At 44.8% G+C, this 18527-nt stretch overlaps 1 protein-coding gene across 1 annotated transcript; it reads left to right on the forward strand.

Annotated features, from left to right (window-relative positions):
• The first annotated feature begins 293 nt into the window (after nucleotides 1-293).
• Nucleotides 294-10407, forward strand: RIPPLY3 (ripply transcriptional repressor 3). Its single transcript, XM_025450043.3, has 4 exons — nucleotides 294-449; nucleotides 1256-1322; nucleotides 6777-6844; nucleotides 9274-10407. Exons 1-4 carry the CDS (start codon nucleotides 364-366, stop codon nucleotides 9578-9580), a joined length of 528 nt encoding a protein of 175 aa, XP_025305828.3. The 5' UTR covers nucleotides 294-363; the 3' UTR covers nucleotides 9581-10407.
• The last annotated feature ends 8120 nt before the right edge of the window (nucleotides 10408-18527 follow it).

An 18527-nucleotide genomic window follows, 5' to 3' on the forward strand; every position in this document is an offset into this window, starting at 1 on the left:
CTCCCTTATCCCCCACCCTTCCCACCTCCCTTCCCCCCCACCCCGTCCCTTCCCACCTCCCCTCTCCCCCCACCCCCTCCCTTCCCCCCCAGTCTCCCCCTCCGCTCTCCCTTCCCCACCCCTCCCCCCGCCCGGCGCCGGGTCGGGAGCCTGTGTGGTCCCCGCCCCCTCTCCGGCTCCCCCGTCCCCTCCCGGGGCCTCCCCTGCGCCCTCCCCTCCCTGGCGTCCCTCGTCCCCTCCCGCCCCGCCCCCGTTTTTAAACCTGGCGCCGCGCGCCCTGGTAGGTGAGCGCCCTCGCCCGAGCGGTTAGAGGCGCGGCCGTGGCCCCGGCGCCGCTGCAGAGGCGCGGGCTGCGCGGGCACCATGAGACCCGAGGCGGCGGCCGGAGCCCGGGAGGCGCGGGGGCGCGCCTGTCACTGCCCCGCGGACGGTCCCCGGAGCCCCGAGAGGTGAGGGTGTCCCCGCGGCCCCGGGACGCACGGAGGCGCGCGGCGCGGGGGGCGCAGAGCGGACGCTGCAGCGCCCTGAGCCCCCAGAACCCTGGTCCTCCCGGTGTCCGCGCTCGGGGCCGACGTCGCAGCCCCGGGAGGCGCCCCGCGAGCGAACCGGCCCAAGCTCCCCTTCGCAGCCCCGACACGCCCTGGGCCGGGAAGGCTGAAGCCTCGGGGCCTCCCAGCTAGCGGAGCTGGGGACCCCCTCGCGCTGTCACTCTTGAGCGCGGGTTTTGTTTGTCCTGCGCTTGGGGCTCAGCCCTTTCCAGACGGTGCAGTTAAAATCAGATTCACCGGGGGAAGCGTGGAAGGGGCTGGGTGGGTAGGCAGCCCGAGAGCACAAACCCATTCCCCCTCTTTTGCATCGTAGAACCCCGTGGAGTCCTCTCCGCAGGGTCCGGATCCTTCAGGCCCAGAGGGGGTGCGGTTGAAATTCACGAGCAACAAAGTAGCCAGCTGCAGCCGGGGAATCAGTTGAAGAATCTAGGCAGGCTGGGAGAGAAATCCCTCAACTACTGCGACCCCTGATAATTGCATCAGATTTGGGACTTCTCAAAGCCCAGGGAAGGCGGAAGACTGAGAAAGTGGCAGGAGGAAAAAAAAACACAAGTGGCACCAGCTTATCCACAGATAGAACTTCCTGAGGTCTCCAGTGACTCTTTCTCAGGCAAACATTGGAATTGATAAGAATATTAACTCTCATGATATGATTCTAAAAGACACCAGAAAATGCTGGGGTTCACCTCTGGTCCCTGCCTTTCCAGCCCCACACCGTGGAGACCTTGGATCCTGACACCCCAAGAAGCTGAGCTGACCAGATCTGGAAGCCCGGTAAGGTAAAGGTGGGCATTGTCGTTATCAAACGATTCAGCCCGAAAGTGGCACAACTCAAACATGACCATGGAAGGTCCCCTGGGCCTGTCCCTCCCTTGGTTCCCTACTGCAGGGGAGAAGGGAGAGGGAGCCTGGGTGAGCCCGCTGTGGATCCCACCTGAGTCACATGTATAGACTGGCTCCTGCTTGCTGCTTTCTTGAAAATCAGAGCCACTATGGCGTAGCTCTTTCAAGGGCATTGTAAGAGAGTTCTAGAAAAGAGATTTCTTTTCTTTTTATTTCTTTTCTTTTTCTTTTTCTTTTCTTTTCTTTTTTTTTTTTTTTTTTTTTTTTGAGAGATTTCTTTTATGTTGAGTTTTCCCCTCTGCAAACCAGCAGGTAGAGAGAGGAGGGGAGAAGGCAGCCCTGGTCCCCTCTCTGAGCGTGGCATTACTGGTGGCTGGTACCACAGTGCAAATAGGGTCAGAGACCAGTGTGGGGTACCCAGAAGGTACGGTTAAATGCCCCCACCAGCTGGCCCTTTGTGAAGTACTTTTGCCCAGTCTGCAAGCACTGCTGGGGTAGTTCATGTTGTCTGAGCAAATACACTCCAGCTGAGGGCTTTGTGCGGAAAGACTAATCTCCACCACTCTTCTTTTGTTTCCTCCATTGGTAATTGAGTTGCTTTATACTTATTGAAGGAATGGCTTGCTTTCAGAGACTTTACCTTTCCTTTTAAAAAATCTTAAAATGTAAGTTGATGGCTTTCATAATGCCGAAGAGCTAATCAGGCTGGGAAGGACCATGCGTTTCGTTTCCCTAACATGTGGTACGTGTTATGTGTGCAGTTATTTGTAATATGATAAGAAACTCAGGTGCACCAAAGCTGACCTTTGACTGTATTTTGATATTTTGATACTTTGTTCAATAAGCCTGGATAATGGAAATTTTAACTGTTACTGTGATTTAAAAAATGAAACAAATACAACCTGTATCAAATGGAGGCGTATGATTCTGTAGCCCAGATTATTAACTACAGACAATATCTAAATAATAGGAAATAGTTACTACATCTTTTGCATTCAAGCTTAAGTTCTTAACATAAGATTTTTTAAATTTATTAAAAAAATTTATTCATGAGAGACACAGAGAGGCAGAGACATAGGCAGGGGGAGAAACAGGCTTCCTGCGGGGAGCCTGATGTAGGACTCGATCCCAGGACCTCGGGATCATGCCCTGAACCCAAGGCAGACGATCAACCACTGAGCCACCCGGTCGCCGCTTTAAACATAAGATTTTTTTTTTTTTTTAAACAGAAGATTTAAAAGGTTCTTGGGAGAGGGAGAAATTATAGAAGTTTACAAGTATCCAATTTTTTGTTAAGTGAAATGTACATGGAGCCTATCAATTGTTGCAAGAATAAAAATACTATAGTAGAGCCTGTAATGCAGGTGGGGTTTTTTTCCGATTATGATGAGAAGGCTATTTGTAAAAAAAAAAAGCTATTTGTGAGAAAAATGATTACTTGGAGAAAAGTGTCCAGCTGTAGGAAGTTGCTAGTTGGTGGTCCGTGTGGCACACTGGATGAAGCAGTTGTGTCCGTGGATTGGGGGGTGCGCCGAGGGGGCTTGCCTGGCCAGCTGTTTGCAGAGCCCCGCCGGCCAGGCGGAGAGCACAGCCGCGGCGGCCGCAGGTTCCACGTACCGCACACGGTTCCCGACCCCGGGCGCGGGGAGCGCGGCCTGGCACCGACGGGCGCGCTTCTTGCTCCACAGCGCCCTCTCCCGACAACGCGGGAGAAGCCCTTGGTTGCAGAGCCCTCTTGTGTATTTCTGGAGAAATTGAGAAATTTTGAGTGTGGGGTTCAAGACCCTGTGCCCTGATCACCGGAGTCACCCTCACCCGTTCGGTAGCCCCTACCCCCCCTTGGGGAGCTGTCTCCCTCTCCTGCCTGGAGAAAACGAGCGGTAGCCTAAGACTTCGGTGACCTCTGTGACATTTCCTCCCTGGCCACTTGGCCACCTTGCAAGGGAGGTGATTTCCTGGAAGGAGAGGTCAGGGACTGTTCTGATGGGTTCAGCCTCCCATTGTACAGGCCTCCCCCGCCATCGCTGTATGGGAGTCAGGCTGCGTGGGGAGGAGAACCGGAGACTAATGAAAGTCGGCTTCTATCTCTTCTCTCTCTCTCTTTTTTTTTTTTTTTTTTAAGATTTTATTTATTTACTCTTGAGAGAGAGAGAGAGCGAGGCAGAGACACAGGCAGAGGGAAAAGCAGGCCCCATGCATGGAGCCTGACATGGGACTCGATCCTGGGTCTCCAGGACCATGCCCTGGGCCACAGGCGGCGCCAAACCACTGAGCTACCCGGGTTGCCCTTGTATCTCTTCTCTTAACTCATAAGGACACACACACACACACACACACACACACACACACACACACCCCTTTCCTTATATACATTTCTGATCCCCTTGAATTATCGACGTGTGAATGTTTAGACGTTTCTGTCATCAGAAAGTGATCTTTAATTAGAAGATATTTGTGGCATAAAGTTTTTAAGGCTGTGCGTGTTGGGGAATCAAGTTTTACAGTTTTTACTGGTCTGTTGTATTTCACAGAATTACTCACTTAAAGGAAGCTGTTTCTCTCTCCTAATACTACCTTTTGGCCTCCACCAAAGACTGCATCGTTGTGTTAGATGCTCTCCCATCACAGGGTGTAAAATGGCCTCTGACAGCCCAGGATTGCTTACTGTGGTAATGAGCTTTAGACGTATTTTATAATTACAGAGCCTAACACAAACGTGATTCTCTGGAGTCCTCAAAAAGCGAACTTCGGGGCACCTGGGTGGTTCAGTGGTTGAGCATCTACCTTTGGCTCAGGTCGTTGTCCCAGAGTCCTGGGATCGAGGACCCATTGGGCTCCCTGCTCCACCAGGAGTCTGCTTCTCCCTCTCTCTCTTCCTCTCTGTTCTCTCTCTCTCTCAAATAAATAAGTAAATATTTTTTTAAAAAAGTGAACTTCAGGGCAGCCCAGGTGGCTCAGTGGTTTAGTGCCACCTTCAACCTAGGGCCTGATCCTGGAGACCCGGGATCGAGTCCCATGTCAGGCTCCATACAGCTTCTTCCTCTGCCTGTGTCTCTGCCTCTCTCTCTCTCTCTCTCTCTGTATATCTCATGAATAAATAAATAAAATCTTTTAAAAATAAAAAAATAAAAAGTGAACTTCATTTTGGAGACGATACTGTTCAAAGAACCTCATTTTCTTTCCCCAACTTCTCTTTGCCACAGCATATTGTAAAAACTATGATTGATAAAATATAATGACATTTGTTCACAGAGGCCACACACCTGTCATTGCAGGATGGAATGGATGTGATGATCGTTGGTGGCAAAGAAGCCTCACAGTCCTTCCTTGTACTCTACAGCTTTTGTCTCACTCCTTGTCTGGTTCACGCTAAACTCCATGCAACCCAAGGGCTGGGGATTCTGATCCGTTGCCCCAGCCCATTTCCAAGCTGTCCCCGGATGCACTGTCCCGAGATGCCCCACTCGGCGCTTTCTATAGTCACTAAAACTTTCAGAGAGCTCTGAGATCAAATGGCAATTTCCAGCTTCTCAGCCGCTCAGATACTCTGGCTACAGTTCAGGCCAAGTTCATTGAGATTCAGGGCCTCACGAATTTGGGCAGAAGGGGGATCAGCCCGGGACAGGTAGTGTGACTGTCCCTTCACCTCCCTGAGGCCTATGCTGGTCACAGCATGCACAACCTGGCTCGCTCTCTCCCTTGTCTGTGTCTTTTCTCCATCAGTGTTGCCCTTAGTTGCTCAGACTGGCTTCTCTTTCCTCCACTCTTGATGTAAAATGGCTAAGTGTTTTTTTGTTTTTGTTTTTTTTATACTACTGAAGTGCCCTTGGCATTCATCTTTCCTTTCCTGCCACTGGTCAAATGTCTGTCCCTTCTTGCTGGGTGCCCCGGAGCCCTTATCTCTGCAATCTAGGCTGTGCACTGCTCCCACGGGCCACCATTCTCCTTAAAATACAGATCTGATTGTTGAACTCCAGGCTCAAAGAGCAGCAAAGGGGGCCCCTAGGTGGCTTAGTGGTTGAACGTCTTGCCTTTGGCTCAGGTCATGATCCCGGGGTCCTGGGATGGAGTCCTGCATCGGGCTCCCCACAGGGAGTCTGCTTCTCCCTCTGCCTATGTCTCTGCCTCTCTCAGTATGCCTCTCACGAATAAATAAATAAATAAAGTCCTAAAAAAAATCAGCAACGGTCTCTAGTACTGTCTCCAGAGTGAAACCTAGACTCCAAAGTAGGTGTTCAAAATATCCTGTAATCAGGGCAGCCCCGGTGGCCCAGCGGTTTGGCGCCACCTTTGGCCTGGGGTGTGATCCTGGGATTGAGTCCCACGTCTCAATCCATGCAAGGAGCCTGCTTCCCCCTCTGCCTGTGTCTCTGCCTCTCTCTCCCCCCCCCCCCTCGTCTGTCATGAATAAATAAAATCTTAAAAAAAATATCCTGTAATCAAGAGCCAGCTTCCTGTTGGAGCCCATTAAATAACACAGCTTCTTGTTCATGCCATGCTGGGCTCCTCAGCCGTCCCTACCTCTGCTCTCTGTTGTCTAGCCCCTCAGGATTTGAGGCTCCTCTCTGGAATGGTCTCTGATTTGCACACCCAAATACTGATGACATCTCTGCCAGGCTTCTCCATGAACCTTTTCTTGGCATCTTGCTATACAAGACTTTGTAGTGTAGTCATTTGCCTACAAGGCTTTGTCGTGTAGTCATGTGTCTACGTGTGTGTCTTTTCTTATTAGATGTATTTTTTTTAAAGATCCTATTTATTCATTTGACAGAGAGAGAGAGAGAGCACAAGTGGGGAAGCAGCAGGCAGAGGGAGAGGGAGAAGCAGGCTCTTTGCTGAGCAAGGAGCCCAATGGAGACTCGATTCCAGGACCCCAGGATTGTGACCTGAGCCAAAGGCAGATGCTTCAGCGACTGAGCCACCCAGGTGCCCCATCCCATTAGATTTTAAAAGCCTCAACTAAAGGATTCATCTTTCTGTCTTTGAATCCCAGTGGCCAGGACATCACTGACAACAGGAAGAGAGAGGGGGCTTATCAAATCCTGTGAAGGTGTTTAAACTGTCTCTAAAACTGGTATTGAGGGATACCTGGGTGACTCAGTGGTCGAGCATCTGCCTTCGGCTCAGGGCGAGATCCCGGGGTCCTGGGATCGAGTCCCACATCAGGCTCCCTACATGGAACCTGCTTCTCCCTCTGCCTGTGTCTCTGCCTCTCTCTCCGTGTCTCTCATGAATAAATAAATAACTAAATATTTTTAAAAATAAAATAAAACTGGTATTGATACTAAGAAGTGCAGACTACTTAGATTTTATTTTTTAGAATTTCAGTATGCTATCTCAGAGGTGCTTGACTATGTCTGTGTTCCTATGTGTCTGTCTTTACAGCTCGACCCTGGAGGTGACCGAGAAAGTCCTGGATCGAAGGGGGCCTTTGGGTTTCAGCATCCTGTAAGGTAATGTGACTTCCCAGTAGGAAATCAGTGATTTCCTTTTGATAGAAGCATAAGGGGGCAGCCCAGGTGGCTCAGCAGTTTAGCGCCGCCTTCAGCCCGGGGCCTGATCTTGGAGGCCCGGGATCGAATACCACATCAGGCTCCCTCCATGGAGCCTGCTTCTCCCTCTGCCTGTGTCTCTGCGTCTGTCTCTCTGTGTGTCTCTCATGAATAAATAAATAAAATCTTAAAAAAAAAAAAGCATAAGGACACTTGAGTGTCTTCAACTGTATACATTCTCAACAAAGTGGGAAATAATTCAGTATATTCTCTAATATTTAGTTATTATCCCAAGGAACTTCAAGACTGTTTTGTTGGATTTCTGAAATCCATTCATTCATTCATTCATTTATTCATTCATTCAGCATTCCAGTTGCAAATTGGATTGACCTCTTTCCTTGATGTCTTCTGTTTGCACCTTTCATTACATATTATGTCTTGTGTTAATTTTAATTGAATATGAATTATAAATGCATATCTGCATTTATAATATTTAAGGACATTTCCATTTCTCTCCCAGGATATCAGTTAGTATATTGTCTAGAGCAAAGTAAACCTTCAAAACATATGTGTGATCGAATGAGGGATTGGGTGGTTGGTTCTCCCGTGGTCTCGGTGGTGGTCAGGGCCATACTCTGTATCCCTCTCACATTTCATCCATTTTAGGCCAGCATCTCTGGCCTCTGCCCTTTACATGCTAGTAGCTTCTCAGTTGTGGCAACCAAAAATGTCTCCAGATGTTGCCAAATGTGCCCTGGAGGTTCAAAAATATTTGGCAGTTCAAAATTGTTGTGTGTTATTTATGGCAGGGTATTTTCTCTCTTTCTTTGCTTCTCTAGCCAAAAAGAGGAAAATTGGAATCAGCTTTGCAGGGCGCCTGGGTGGCTCAGTTGGTTAGGCATCTGCCTTCGGCTCAGGTCATGATCCTAGGGTCCTGGGATCAGTCCTATACTGAACTCCTTGCTCTGCAGGGTGCCTGCTTCTCCCTCTCCCTCTGCCTGCCACTCCCCCGGCTTGTGCTCTCTCTCTCTCTGTCAAATAAATACAATCTTTTTTTTTTTTTTTTTTTTTTTTTAAAGAAAGAAACAAGGAAATCAGCTTTTTTAAGGATACATGGCTGGCTCAGTTGATAAAGTGTCTGACTCTTAATCTGGGGGTTGTAGTTTCAAGCCCTACACACTGGGCATCAAGATTACTTAAAAATTAAAAAATGAAAAAGAAATCAGCTTTGCAAGTAAATAGTGATCAAATGATAATCCCTCTCAGTTACTCAGAAGACCTCAGGGGAAAAATGCAAATAAATTAGTGAGTGGGGCAGCCCGGGTGGCGCAGTGGTTTAGCGCCGCCTTCGGCCCAGGGCGTGACCCTGGAGACCCGGGTTCGAGTCCCGCGTCGGGTTCCCTGCATGGGGCCTGCTTCTCCCCCTGCCTGGGTCTCTGTGTCTCTCCTGAACAAATAAAAGCTATGAATGAACTTAAAAAAAAATAAATTAGTGAATAAAAGGTACAAGAATAAGGAGTTATGGAGAGAGTGAGGGATAGTTCAAGTACTTTCTATGTATAACTGTAATCCTAAATTCTACAAAACCTGGATTTAGAGTTCCAAATTTATGGGATGCCTGGGTGGCTCAGATCGTGATCTCAGGGTCCTGGGATCGAGTCCCACATCAGGCTCCCTGTAAGGACCCTGCTTCTCCCTCTTCCTATGTCTCTGCCTCTCTCTTTCTGTGTCTGTCACAAACAAATAAATAAGATCTTGAGAGTTCCGAATTTATATATTTATGTTCTTTCCCTCCCTCCCCGCCGGTCCTTCCTTCCTTCCTTCCTTTTCTTTAGACACATAGGGTTACTGTTTGCTGTTTTGGCAAAGCCAGGAACCCACCCCTATGGCTTCTCCATAGCAACGTACAGAAAAATTAGCTGCTTTTCTAGACTGGGGTTTCAGAGTCAAATTTCTTCCTGAGCCCAAAGTGTCACAACATTCCTCATGCTTGGGGGTGTTGGAGGGAGTGAGAGCCTAACCTACGTAGGACCTGTATTCTCCAGGATAAGCCAAGTTCTCCATTCGATCAAAATGAGACTCTTCATCTTGAAACTCACTGTTTTAATTTCCTTTTCCCTTCTTGAAAGCACTCCCTTTCCCCCATGTTGGTCTGGATTGATTTGCTCACTCAGATGAGAGCTCATTTCCGAACTGGTATAGGATTCCTTGCCAGGTCTCTCCACCTGCCCATGGTTTTGGGTTCTGATGATTTAGAAAACAGTGTGTGCAGCGAAGGCAAGATCAGGGAGGGAGATTGGGAGCTAGCTGCTTCTGGGGAAAAGGACCCGCTAGGTGGAATTTAGCTCGTTTCATGGTGATTAACGGTGTATTTGTTTCTTAAATATTAGACTTTATTTACCCATTTCAAAGCGCCAAGAATATCTGCAGAGTTCTGGGGAAAAAGTGCTGGCCAGTTTCCCAGTGCAAGCCACAATTCACTTCTACAACGATGAATCGGATCCAGACGATGAAGAACAAGAAGAAGAGACCCAGTCTTTGAAACTTCAGTGCCAGGAGGCAGAAGGTCGGGTGGAGAATGGCCCAGGAGGGAAGGGCAGAGGCCAGCTGACAAACCCGGGCTGGAGATCTGAAGGACGCAGTGGCCTTGATGGTAAGGGTCCACTCCCTCATGGTGACTCTCTGGGGGGGCACTGAGCATTCTTTGCCCAAATAAATGGGGTGTCTCTCCGACACCAGACGTGGCTCACATCCACCCTTGGAGACAGCTCAGCCAAGACACCTTGCACTCCCCTCCTGTACAGGGGTCTCTGGCCAGCATTGCACTCGCAGCAAGAACTTAGCTTGTTAAGCTTGCTTCTCCTGGTGATTCTCTTCAGGGCGCTCATGCATACCATCGAGGAGGGATTCTAGGACCAGGAGGTTTGTGTTGACATGGGTTGTTATCCGACGGGACCAACTTTCAGAGCACGTTCACTATGGTCGCTCTGCCATCATATGACAGATTATTCCAATGTGAATTAAATAACCCACCCCTGCCTCTCACTTACCCTCAGACTCATTATTTAGGTATTTCTATTTTTGTAAAAAATGACTACATCATTTTTTTTTACATCATTGTACCAACACAAATGATGTGTTTGTTTAGTGGCATTTTGAAAATACTTATGAAGAATAAACAAAATGGAATAATTCCCATGAGTAACAGAAACTTTAAATAATTAAGTTTTAGGGCACAATTCTGGTTAAAAGTTTATGATTTTCATCTAAGGACTGGATGTAGGAAGATAGAAAAGAGCTTTAACTCTTAGTTGGGGACTGGGTTGGGCTTATTACTTGAATAAAATAACACTGTTTTTAATCAAATGATCTAATATAAAATTATTTTCACTTTTTTTATATTTTGATGATCAAATGATTATGTTCCACAAGTTTATTACTTAACTATCTTACATGTGATTGTCTTCTTCTCTATAGTACATTATATAAGTTTATACTTGAAATAAATATTTTGAAAAACAAAATGTTTGATAATCACCTTTTTTAAGACAATTTTTAAAATTTATTTATTTATTTATTTATTTATTTATTTATTTATTTATTTGATTTTACTTTTGGGGGCGGCTGGGTGGCTTAGTTGGTTAAGCATCTGCCTTCAGCTTGGGTTATGGTCTTGGGGTCCTAGGATTGAGCCCCCAACATTGGGCTCCTTGCTCAGTGGAGAGTCTGCTTCTTTCTCTCCCTCTGCCTCTCCCCACTGCTCATGCTCTCTCGCGCTTTCTTTTTCTCTGTCTCAAATAAATAAAATCTTTTTTTTTCAAATAAAATCTTAATTTTTTAAAAAAGTAATCTCTACACCCAATGTGGGGCTCAAACTCACTACCCTGAGATCAAGAGTTACATGTGCTCTACTGAATGAGCCAGCCAGGCATCCCATGTTTAAGACAAGCTTAGATTTATTTAGTGCCTGCTTTAAGGTTTTTAAAAGTTTGTCAGGATGTTTTCATATGTAGCTCTTCAAATGATATTGTTTTTAAGGGGGAACCTGAGTGGCTCAGTTGGTTAAGTGCCTTCAGCTCAGGTCATGATTTGGGGGTCCTGGGATAGAACCTAGCATCAGGCTCCCTGCTCAGTGGGGAGCCTGCTTCTCCTTCTGCTCTTGTCCCCACTTGCACTCTTTCTCAATGGCTCACTCTTTCAAATAAATAAACAAAATAAATTGTTTTTAAGAATAAAAAATGTATAAAACAAAAGGGATTATAATCTCGATGTCCAAAGAGTCCATTCATATTAAAAAATTGGAGTAATATGTGCAAATATATTAACAATCCAAACAATATAGAAAAGTATACATTTGCAAAGTAAAAGTCATCCTCTCCTGTTTTCCCTTTTCTCTGTGCAGAGGTACCTAATGTCAATTGTCTTAGATTGCTCTACCCCTTTCAAATTACTATTTGGGGCAGCCCCAGTGGCGCAGCAGTTTAGTGCCGCCTGCAGCCCAGGGCGTGATCCTGGAGACCCTGGATCGAGTCCCACGTTAGGCTCCCTGCATGGAGCCTGCTTCTCCCTCTGCCTGTGTCTCTGCCTCTCTCTCTCTGTCTCTATGAATAAATAAATAAAATCTTAAAAAAAAACAAATTACTATTTGTTTTTTTCTTTTTTATTTATTTCTTTTTTTTTAATAACTGGAAATCTGTACCTCTTAATCTCCTTTATCTAGCTCACCCATCCCCCATCTGCCTCCCATCTGGAAACCACCAATTTATTCTCTGTATTTAAGAACCTGTTTGGTTTGTTCATTTGTTTCATTTTTGAGATTCCACATATGAGTGAGATCATATGGTATTTGTCTTTCTCTGACTTATTTCACTTAACATAATACCCTCGAGGCCCATCTATGTTAATGACAAGATCTCATTTTTTGTGTGTGTCTTTATTCATTTATCTATCCATGGACACTTGTATTGCTTTCCTATCTTGACTGTTGTAAATGATGCTGCAATAAACAGAGAGATGCATATATCTTTTCAAATTCGTGGTTTTACTCTCTCTGGGTAAATGCCAATTTATGGAATTAGTGGATCATATGGTAATTCTGTTCTCAATTTTTGGAGGATCCTCCGAACTGTTTTCCACAGTGGCTGCACCAATTTACATTCCTACCAATAGTGCACAAGGGTTCCTTTTTCTCCACGCCCCCCTGCACACACTTGTTATTTCTTGTCTTTTTTAAAAATATTTTATTTTTGAGAGAGCTAAAAAGTGTGGGGGAGGGGCAGGGGTGAGGGAGAGAGAATCTTAATTTTTTTTTTTTTTTTTTTAAGATTTAGTTGAGAGAAAAAGAGAGCACAAGGTAAGGGGAAGGACAGAGGGAGAGGGAGAAGCAGACTCCCCGCTGAGCAGGGATTCCCAAGAGGGCTCCAGCCCAGGACCCGGGGATCATGACCTGAGCCAAAGGCAAGCGTTTAACCAACTGATCCACCCAGGAGCCCCTGAAGAGAGAATCTTAGGCAGGCTCCACTCCCTGTGTGGAGCCCAACACCAGGTTCGATCTCAATCCTGAGATCACAGCCTGAGCCTAAATCAAGAGTCAGACGCTTAACCAACTGAGCCACCCAGGTGCTCCATTTTAAGATTTTTAAAAAGTAATCTCTACTCCGAACGTGGGGCTCAGACTTACAACCTCGAGATCAAGTCTCATGTTCTACCGTCTCAGCTAGCCAGGTGCCCCTCTTTCTTGTCTTCTTGATATCAGCCATTCTGACAAGTGTGCGGCGATAGCTCATTGGGGTTTGACTTGCATTTCCCTGATGATAACTGATATTGAGCATCTTTCCATGTGCCTGCTGACCATCTGTCTATCTTCCTTGGAAAAACGTCCATTCACATCCTCTGCTCTTTTTTTAATCAGATTGGTTTTTTCTTTTCTTGGTCTTTTTTTTTCCCCTTTCCTGATTTTTTTCTTAAATTTTTTTTATCAGTTAATTTCATTGTTTCTTTTACTTGTTTAAAGTACATTTTTCCAGATTTTTTTTCTTTTTTTAATTTTTATTTTATTGGAGTTCATGTTTTTTCAGATTTTTTTTTCCAGATTTTTAAAACAATTCTACCTGGGTTTATTTCAGGAAAGATTAAAGATAGCCTATTTTGCTGGGTTTTAACAGAAAAATATTAGAGAGTCTTATCCTCACTGTGTTGCTTGAGGTGAAGCTTCAGTTCTCTCTCATTTGGCTTTTAGTTTTTCTTGATAAATCACTTTTACTGAGAAAAAAAAAAAAGGTCTGACCCAATCTCCCAAGTTCTGTCAAGAAAGCAAACTTAGGGGCGCCTGGGTGGCTCAGTGGTTGAGCATCTCCCTTTGGCTCAGGTTGTGATCCCGGGGTCCTGGGATCAAGTCCTGCATCGAGTTCCCCATGAGGAGCCTGCTTCTCCCTCTGCCTGTGTCTCTGCCTCTCTGTGTCTCTCATGAATAAATAAATAAAGTCTTTAAAAAAAAAAAGCATACGTAGTCTACCATATATTCGTTTATAAACTGTACATTATATGAAACCATTTGAAGTTGTTGATATTTGGCTGTTTTGACCTCCATTTCCATTCATTTACAAAAAGATTTTAAAAAATCGTCTTGATGGTATTTTCTAAAACCTGCATTTCTCCTTTTTCTGCAATAACTTTTCAAATAGTGATGCAGAAAGTGGATTTCACATGTGGTGCCATCTAGCTACCTTTCCTCTGAAATCTTTTAAAATTTTGAATCAAAGCAGCCACTCCCACAAAGGATACAGTTAGCCAGATTTCCATTAAATATATTATTTCAAATAAGTAACCTGTGATTCAGGCTGATTTCTGTGAGGCATCTCTTAGTGGTTCACAAAAAAAAATAGCTCCTAATGAGTGTGATTATTCAAACAGAATCTTGCAAATACCACAAGCTGAAGCATGTTAGAAACATTTGTGCTTTCCCCCAGCTATATGGCAAAACTCCCAAAATGGGGTAATTTGTTGCAATATTTGTTTCTGCTTATCTCCAGAGCATTTTCATCTCTAGGCTTCTAACTGATTTGCTAAGGAAATAATTCATTTCAATGTGTTGACCAAATTGTTTCTTGTTTGTTATTTTAAGGACTTTCACTGTGGTAGGGAAAAAAAAGTGTTTTCCCAGGGCTGTTTCTTTGTGTACTTTGTATTAAACAAGCAATTGCAAAATAGTCTGCTAAACATTTATCATTAAGTTTGGTGATATTTTGTAGAATGCTAGATTGAGGGTCACATGATTTTAAACATATCAGTAATATCTGAGGTATCATCTATGTTTGCTTGAAGTTCGATGCTAATATGTTAATAACTCAATTACTTTTCTTGGGAATTTCAATTATTTCTTGCTCACTTCCTATCAGATCTTTTTACTTGTCATGTGGCAGAAGATGAGCTTGTAGGAAAAGCAGAGGTTTCAGCCTTGCCGTTTTCTTGGGGTTCGCTTGTACCTGGATTACCTGTATTATTTTTGACCCAATTTCTTGGGCGGAAATTGTTTTTTTAAGCTATAATTCATGTACTATAAAATTTACACTTCCAGAGTGTACAATTCAAGAGTTCTTTGTGCATATTCATGGGAGTTGCATAACCATCCCCACTACCTAGTTCCAGATTTTTGTTTTTTTTAATGTAGGCTCCACACCCAGTGTGGAGCCCAGCGTGGAGGCCAACATGGGTTTTGAGCTCATGACCCTGAGATCAAGACCTGAGCCGAGATCAAGAGTCAGATGCTCATTTGGCTGGATGAGCACTGGGTGTTATGCTGTATGTTGGCAAATTGAACTCCAATTAAAAAAAAAAAAAAAAAAAGAGTCAGATGCTCTATTGACTGAGTCACCTAGGTGCCCCCAGAATATTTTCATCACTCCAAAACCCCACCAAACCCATTATTCTCTAATGGTCACTCATGGCTCCCTTTCCCCAGTCTTTGTCAACAACTGATCTACTTTCTGCCCATCTGGATTTTCTATCTTGGACATTTCATGTAAATGGAATCATACAACGTGTAGCCTTTTGTGTCTGTCTTCTCTCACTCAGCATAGTTTCCAAGGTGCATCCATGGTGTAGGATATATCAGAGCTTCATTCCATTGTATGGCCATGTTTTATTGTATGGATACACCACATTTTATGTATCCATTCATCAGTGGATGAACATTTCGGTTTTCCCTGTTACGAATAATATTCCTATGAACATTTGAATATAAGCTTCTGTGTGGGGGATCCCTGGGTGGTGCAGCGGTTTGTCGCCTGCCTTTGGCCCAGGGCGTGATCCTGGAGACCCGGGATCGAATCCCACGTCGGGCTCCCGGTGCATGGAGCCTGCTTCTCCCTCTGCCTATGTCTCTGCCTCTCTCTCTCTCTCTCTGTGTGACTATCATAAATAAATAATAAAAAAAAAATTTTAAAAAAAGTTTCTGTGTGGACATAATATTTTAATTTCTCTTTGGAATAGACCTAGGAATGGAATCCCTGGATCAAATGATAACTATTTTTTTTAACTGTCTGAGACTGCCAGAGTTTTCCAGAGCATTTGCACCATTTTACCCTCCCATCAGCAGCATGTGAAGGTTCCAACTTGTATACATCCTTGATCATGCTTCTTACCATCTGTTTTTCTGATTACAGCCATCCTAGTGGGCCTGAAGTTGTATCTCATCGTGGTTTTGATTTTCATTTCCCTAATGACTAATGATGTTGGGCATTTTTCATATGCTTACCTACTTTGGTGAAATGTCTATTCCAGTCTTTGTTCATTTTATAATTGGGTTGTCTTTTTCTTGTTGAATTGAGATAGTTGGGCAGAATTTTTCTTAAGGATTTATTTATTTATTTTAAAGATAGACAGAGGGCAGCCCAGGTGGCTCGGCAGTTTAGCGCCGGCTTCAATCCAAGGCGTGATCCTGGAGACCTGGGATAGAGTCCCACGTCGGGCTCCCTGCATGGAGCCTGCTTCTCCCTCTGCCTGTGTCTCTGCCCCTCTCTCTGTGTGTGTCTCTCATGAATGAATAAATAAAATCTTTTTTAAAAAAGATAAATAAAGAAAGAGAGAGATGGGGGAGGGGCTGAGGAAGAGGGAGAGAGAATCTCAAGCAGACTCTGGTGAGTGCAGAGCCCAATTTGGGGCTGTATCTCACAACCACAAGGCCATGACCTGAGCCAAAATCAAGAGTCAGATGCTCAACCCACTGAGCCACCCGGGAACCTTGGGTGGAATTTTTTTTTAAGCCCTTTATCTTTTTGGTGAATGTTAATTTAGTTACAACTTGTTAATACAACCCATAAATTCACTTTACCACACACATATACACAGCGATATACTAAGCCAAATGAGTACAGGTGGCTCCATCCCCTAGTGTTATACAAACCCTCCTCTTCCACCAGGAGACCTTGTGTACTAAACAAAGGCACTGGTTTCAATCTGTGCATTAAATTAATAGAGGTTAAATTAAATTATCTTTTAAAATTCTTAGGCTTAAAAAACTCCAGGAGTCCCAATATTCCCTACAGATCCCTCCCCTGGGCTGTGTGCATCCACTGTGTAGACTCCAGCCTGGGCTAAGACAGTGCTAATGCCTTCACCAATTCAGTCTTGATTTCTATATGATTCAGTTATATTGGCTCAGAGAAAATTTCAGTCTGAATAAGGAATTAAGCAAGTCCTTGTTTTGCAAATTCCTGTTATTGGCCAGGAGAGAGACAGTGCCCCCACAGAGAAGTCTATTGGGCCTTGCAGCACCTGGCCTATTGCTCCCCAGTAGAATGTTCCGCTGCATGGTTGACAGTGCATTTTCAGTAGCATTATCTTCCTTCAGAGGAAATAGAACATTCGTGGTCAAAGAAGACTGCAAAAAAGTAAAATATGTACCACCACCAAACCAATAGTCACCTTTATTTTAGGTAAGGCATAGGGGCCACTGGGTGGCTCAGTCAGTTAAGCATCTGACTCTTTTTTTTAAAAGATTTTATTTATTCATGAGAGACACACACACAGAGAGGCAGAGACATAGGCAGAGGGAGAAGCAGGCTCCTTGTAGGGACCCCGATGTGGGACTCGATCCCGAGACTCCAGGATCATGCCGTGAGGCAGACACCCAACCGCTGAGCCACCCAGGCGTCCCAAGCATCTGACTCTTAATTTCAGCCCAGGTCATGGTCTCAGGGTTGTGAGATTGAGCCCACACTCAGCCAGTCTCCTTGAGATTCTCTCTCTCCCTCTGTCCCTACCCACCCCCGCTCGCTCATGTGCTCTCTTTTTCAAAGAAATAAATAAACCTTTTTTTTTTTTTTTTTTTTTTTTTTAATTCATGAGAGACAAACACACAGAGAGAGAGGCAGAGACACAGGCAAGGGAGAAGCAGGCTCCACGCAGGGAGTCTGACGTGGGACTCGATCGCGGGTTTCCAGGATCAGGCCCAGGGCAGAAGGCAGTGCTAAACCACCGAGCCACCTGGGCTGCTCAATAAATCTTAAAAATAAAGTAAGAAAAAAAAAAAAAAACCCTGCTCTCTGAAATTTATATAAAGGATTATTATTTCTCTTTATATTCCAGAGGTCTATTTGAATAATATATCAAAGAACATATTTTTAGAGGCAGTCTCATAGCAATTTTAGTATAAAAACTAACATTAAGAAAATAAAACCATCCTTTCTTCTTTCTAGGCTAATTTTTCATTGTAAACTTTTTACTGAAGAATAACACACCTGTGAAAACATATAGCATAAGTGTGATACATATTTGCAAGGTTAATAGCCTCACACAACAGCACTCCGGATCAAAAACAAAGCACAACTAGCCCCCTAGGAAAACCCCACGTGCTCCCTTCCAGTCACTACTCCTTCCTACACCATAGATTCCATTTGACCAGTTTTGAAGTTGTGATCAGTAGGATCACAGGACACATGCTCTCTCGTGTGTGGCTTCTTTCCTTAACATTCGTTTGTGAGATTCTTTCATATTGTGTGCGCAGTTGTAGGTGGCTCATTCTCTGCTGAATTGACCCTCACTGTGCGGCTATACCACCATTTATTCATCCCTTCTCCTCCTGGTGAGTACTTGGTTAGTTTCCAGCTTGCGGCAATGAGGAATAGCACTGTTTTGTGTTATTTCCTGTACTTGTCTATCAGTGGATTTGGGGTCCAATTCCATTGCATGTACTTCTAGGAGTGGGAGTAAGAACACAGTTTTTTTTTTTTTTAATTTTTATTTATTTATGATAGTCACACAGAGAGAGAGAGAGAGGCAGAGACACAGGCAGAGGGAGAAGCAGGCTCCATGCACCGGGAGCCCGACGTGGGATTCGATCCTGGGTCTCCAGGATCGCGCCCTGGGCCAAAGGCAGGTGCCAAACCGCTGCGCCACCCAGGGATCTCGAACACAGTTTTTATAAGCCTGTCCTGTGTTTGTCTGGTCTCCTCCGGCCAGAAACTAAGGATTGGGAGAGGGGTTATGGGCCAGGAAGTTCTGGAAGAAAAAAATGAGGTTACCAGCAAGGCCATTCTTTCTTTGAGATCTTTTTTTTTTTTTTTTTTTTTTTTAAGATTTTATTTATTTATTCATGAGAGAGAGAAAAGCAGAGACACAGGCAGAAGGAGAATCAGGCTTCCTG

The sequence above is a fragment of the Canis lupus genome, chromosome 31 (genome assembly GCF_003254725.2).
Source record: "Canis lupus dingo isolate Sandy chromosome 31, ASM325472v2, whole genome shotgun sequence".
NCBI lineage: Eukaryota > Metazoa > Chordata > Mammalia > Carnivora > Canidae > Canis > Canis lupus.

Excerpts from the sequence above, each read along its gene's own strand:
- RIPPLY3 (XM_025450043.3), top strand. The coding sequence starts at position 364 with ATGAGACCCGAGGCGGCGGCCGGAGCCCGGGAGGCGCGGGGGCGCGCC. Across the intron at positions 1,323-6,776 it reads TGACCAGATCTGGAAGCCCG|CTCGACCCTGGAGGTGACCG; the intron begins GTAAGGTAAAGG and ends CTGTCTTTACAG. Across the intron at positions 6,845-9,273 it reads GGGTTTCAGCATCCTGTAAG|ACTTTATTTACCCATTTCAA; the intron begins GTAATGTGACTT and ends CTTAAATATTAG.